At 36.9% G+C, this 5,334-nt stretch overlaps 1 protein-coding gene across 1 annotated transcript in view; it reads right to left on the minus strand.

The window, feature by feature from the left end:
- The window catches only part of LOC107658217 (ADP-ribosylation factor-like protein 5A), an 8,415-nt gene extending 5,303 nt beyond the window's left edge, over nucleotides 1-3,112 (minus strand). The window contains exon 1 of the mRNA XM_016446677.1: nucleotides 2,762-3,112. Coding sequence (XP_016302163.1) covers nucleotides 2,762-2,807 — 46 coding nt within the window. The 5' untranslated portion in view covers nucleotides 2,808-3,112. The remainder of the gene's footprint in view (nucleotides 1-2,761) is intronic.
- Nucleotides 3,113-5,334: the final 2,222 nt, after the last annotated feature.

The following is a 5,334-nucleotide window of genomic DNA, read 5'->3' on the forward strand; positions in this document are numbered from 1 at the left end:
ATACCGTTCCTGCGGTATGCGCTGTTTTTCATGTCTCCTCAAAGACTGGACGTGCAGGAATCCCTCAGGTTGAGTGCAGTGTAGAGAGTTACACCACCCTCCTCCTCCTGTTGGTGCGAGCGAGCGGTCAGTCACGTGTGTGTAGGATGGCCGAACTTAAGGAGCTTCCCCTGGAACTTACGCGATCGGCAACCGGCCATTTTTTGTCTTATTGCAAGCAACTCGTCTCTGTTCTGGACTTGCACAAACTGCGTTGCAATGCAATTGTTTTCCAAAATGTAATTTATGTGAAAATACGAATAATAAACGCCCATTAACACAGGCCAGAGACGTTGAAAACGGACGCACAGAGAAAAATACTGCAGCAGGCAGATCACTCACTGTTCATGATGCAAGCTAGTCAGAACATTCTGTTTTTGTTTCAAATTGGGTTATTATTAAATCAAATGATGTATATGAAATTATATAACTAAATGATACGAAATGATATAAATGATTTGTATATGAATTATATAACAAATTAAATAACAAATTAAATAACTGTAATTACAAATTTAGGTTAAATAAAGATGTCAGTCTTTATTTTTCTTCTTTTTAGGAAACAAAACAAAGAAAAAATAAACTAATTCTACAGTTCCTAATATTCTGTGTTGCTCAAAACCAAAATATATTGTGTTCAGCGGAAAAAAGTTTTTTTTTTACCCAGTCATTTAAAAAGAACACATTTTAGAGCTGTAACGACAATACCGTGATACTGTGATATTTTTGCTTAAGGTTATCATACCGGCCCATGCCTAGTGCAGGGTTTCATTTGCAGTGTCAATATCACAACATCTAACCTAAAGAGTCAAGACTGAGAAACATTTCAAAGAAACCTTACACTGGCATTCTAAACGTTTGTTCCTGGAAAGTTCATACTAACCTGAACAAGAACAGACATGAAACTGAGGAATAAACAAAGAAAAATCAAAGGGCTACAAAGCATGCATGAAGGGCTAAGAATCTACCCATTCACAGGATGAGTATATCATCTTATCATTTCTGTAAAGCATTAAATGTTTTGAAAGAATTTAAGCAGTTGTGTGTCAAAAACAACAAAACATGGATATAGAGTGAAAGACAAACATGCTTTACAGTTTAAACGTAAGATTTTATTTTTTTTTAAGAAATCAATAACTTTATTTAGCAAGGATGCTTTAAATTGATCACAAGTGACAGTAAAGAGAATTTAATGTTGCAAAAGATTTCTATTTCACATAAACACTATTCTTTTGAACTTTCTATTCATCAAATAATCCTGAAAAAATATCAGTTTTCATAAAAATATTATGCAGCACAACGGTTTTCAATATTGATGATAATAATAGGAATGTTTCTTTAGCATCAAATCAGCATATTAGAATGATTTCTGAAGAATCATGTGACACTGAAGACTGGAGTAATGATGCTGAAAATTCAGCCTTGCCATCAAATTAATAAATTACATTTTAAAATACGGGTGCATCTCAATAAATTAGAATGTCGTGGAAAAGTTCATTTATTTCAGTAATTCAACTCAAATTGTGAAACTAAATAGAGAACAGTTTTTTAATTGTAATAATATTTCACAATATTATTGTTTTTACTGTATTTTTGATCAAATAAATGCAGCCTTGGTGAGCATACGAGACTTTCAAAAGCATTAAAAGTATTACCGACCCCAAACATTTGAACAATAGTAAGTCGCCTTTAATGGTACTGCATCTGACTGTAGGCAACGGTCTCCAGCTCTCATGTTACAAAGCTCACCCACATCACAATGATCTGTTCAGCTAATGAGTAAGATGAGAACCGTAGAGAAATGTTCCACTGGGTTATGTTACAATTTGCACATGCTCAATGCCCCATATATGGTGTGCAAATCTTTCAAACAAGATTATGCTTTATGGATATCCCACACCATTTATAATAAATGAGAGACCACTGGCTATCACATGGACATGTGCTGACACAAACCCTAGTGCTTTGAGGATTACACCACCATCAGAGACACACAGGCTGACCTGTACTGCAAAATGCCCAGCATGCACAATTACAGAGGAAAGAGGCACAGATGATCTGGCTTAAAAAAAAAAGCAAAGAGTGCTGCAATGGGTGTTTCACTTTTTGATTCATAGGCTACATCCTGGTGAATAAGCAGGTTAATCTATTCTCAGTGCTGACAACTGGCTTTCACATTCACTTTATATTGACATGACCTCAACTGCTTGAGTTGTTTGGTTTTTATGTTTTATCAATACCAGACTAAATACAGTACATAAAACCAAACATGTCATTGTATAGGAAAAACAATACCCATATTTAACGGCAAAATGCTAATAATATATGTACTACTACATTTATTCTTATATGAAAATAACATAAGCGCTTCACAGGGTTTGACATGTTACACAACAATTATCTATTAGTAAGAAAAATAAATAAATAATAATAATAAAAAAATATATCAGGGCTCCAACCTCCATATAAACAGAACAGACTGAACCTGACAGCAGTGTACCCGTCAACAGCCAGTCCTGAACCACCTTAGCCAGGTTTATTGAAGCCTTATCGACTGTTTTAATGCAATGACATACGTTCACAGAATATTTGTGTATTCACAACCGTCGTATATAACTAACGTTACCAGCATCGCTGTTTTAAAACGACACTTCCTAGTTAGTAAAAATCAATTAAATTGAATATGATAAAATTATACTTATGAATGTACTATTTTACGTACCTTGGTGGTTAAAAAGCCTCCATAATTTTGTGAAAATGATTCCCATCGCTGGTGTCCGGCCTCGGGCTACACCACCCAGCAGCAGCAGAGACTGAAAATCTATCTGCTAGCCCGCTAAGCTAACGATCCGGATCAGTATAAAATAGTGCTCTCGGTAACAGTTATTCACTCCTTTAATATTCTCCTGTGAATGGTATCCATGTCTCGCAAGGATGGGATTTCTAAATACTGCATCATTTCAGTGCTGTCATGTCTGGAGGAAAGTGAAATGAGGGCGTTCATTTGATTCTGCGTCTGTTCGCTGCCGCAAAAAGCTGAACTCAGTCAGAGCTGCTGACGCCGGTTAAAAGCTAGAAGGGATACAGCAAAAACTACTGGGCATGCGCACATCAATATAGCGTAATTTTTCTCACACTGTACAACAATTATTACTATTTTTGCATTATTGTAAGCTGGTTTAGGGTTGGGGTAGGTCTAGACGTTAATAAAACACAATCTAATAGGTAGAAAATTCCATTTACTGTTAGCTTCCGGTTTTTGTTGTATCCCTTCTAGCCACAACCGCAGACGCCTCTGCCAAGACACCATAGCAGGGCATTTAAAACGCGTTTGGAATGTTCGGCATGGTTGTGATGTAGGAAATGCGGTCTAGCTAGGCAGCATTAGGTTTTGAGATACAGCCACACTCTCACTGGCAGCATAGTGGAGTGATACTAGAGATAGTATTTCTACGAACATGTATAATAAATATGTGACAAGACGTGTCTAGCAGACAGATGATCTCTTTAAAGTGAGGTGAGGTGACGTGACGTGACATGTGGCCAAGTATGGTGACCCATACTAGGAATAAGTGCTCTGCATTTACCCATCCAAAGTGCACACACACTGTGACAAGACGTGTCTAGCAGACAGATGATCTCTTTAAAGTGAGGTGAGGTGACGTGACATGTGGCCAAGTATGGTGACCCATACTAGGAATAAGTGCTCTGCATTTACCCATCCAAAGTGCACACACACAGCAGTGAACACACACACAACTTGAACACACACCCGGAACAGTGGGCAGCCATTTATGCTGCGGCGCCCGGGGAGCAGTTGGGGGTTCGGTGCCTTGCTCAAGGGCACCTCAGTCGTGGTATTGAAGGAGGGAGAGAGTGCTGTACATTCACTCCCCCCCACCTACAATCCCTGCCGGTACGAGACTCGAACCCGCAACCTTTGGGTTACGAGTCCGACTCTCTAACCATTAGGCCACGACTTCCCACTGTGGTATTAATAACGTATTAATTATTAATAGGTATTAATAACGTAAAGACATGCCTATGTCCTACGTCTGTACATGTTCTTGATAAATAGGATTGTTATAAAAGCAGTTGTGCAACTCATTAGGCCTGCATTTGTAAAATGAACGAACGAACGAATAAATAAGACCTTTCAAAAGTGTTCACTTTCTTTTAATTACGACCATTGTCTATTCTTGTGATTTCGGTTGCTTTGCTGCTGACAGTTCTGAGTAACTGCTATTCATTAGTGATTTATCTTGAAGTAAAAAGAATGAGCATTTCTTTTTATCTCTCATCGGCTTACAACTGGTAGGCTAAAAACACGTACAATACAGACTGTTTATACTTTATTTAACAAATCCTGCAGCTTTCTTATTCACAATTTATTGTATAATTGCATCTATATAACGGTTATTTTGTACACACTTATTTTGTATGTATTATTATTATTATTATTATATTATTTAATTTTCCAAATGATTGAACATCTTGAAGGTTGTGTGGGAAAATAATGAAAGATAAGACCACAGATAGAACAGCTAGGCTATATATAAATCAACATTGTAAAAAACGATATATTTTTTAGATATTCTTGTCAAGAGCTAGGTATTAATAACGTACTCTTCTTTTTTTTCAGCTTTGGCAGCTCAGCTCAGGTTTATTTATTTATTATTTATTTATTTTACTTTTTTCTTAACGAGGAAAAAGCAACTGAATAAAAATTATTGAGTTGAATTTGAGCAGGGACGGTAGAGGGCGTCTGGATCATAGACATAATAATGTCTATGGTCTGGATTACCAGCAGCATGAAGAGAGACTATAATTACATCATTATAATGCGACAAACCGAGCAGGGACAGATCAGGGGCAAGTTCAAGCTCAAACCGGTGTGTACCGTTTTGCCACGGTTTCCGGTTTGAACGACATGTTTCCTGGAAACGGTGTGCAACAGGGTTTGAGTTGCGTTTTCTCTTGTTTGGTGGGTGTGTCAAACATGTCAGCCCAATCAGTAGCAGCATGTATATAAACTACGCGGTATTAAAGAGACAGCTCGCACAATGTAATTAACATCAAAATAAATTCACAAGAGCAAGAATATTGTTTGCACATGTTTATTTACATTAAAGGAAAAATAACTGAAATAATAAGAGCACAATTATAGATCTGGAACTTCTTTAAGTCTGTCTAAGTATCATTTAGTAATTGCAATGTCTTCTGGTCCATCCTTTCCTTAGGAAGGTGTGCTAAATACTGATTAATGTAACATAAAAATACTATACATATTTATAT

This window comes from Sinocyclocheilus anshuiensis, unplaced genomic scaffold (genome assembly GCF_001515605.1).
Source record: "Sinocyclocheilus anshuiensis isolate Anshui unplaced genomic scaffold, SAMN03320099.WGS_v1.1 scaffold263, whole genome shotgun sequence".
Taxonomy (NCBI): Eukaryota; Metazoa; Chordata; class Actinopteri; order Cypriniformes; family Cyprinidae; genus Sinocyclocheilus; species Sinocyclocheilus anshuiensis.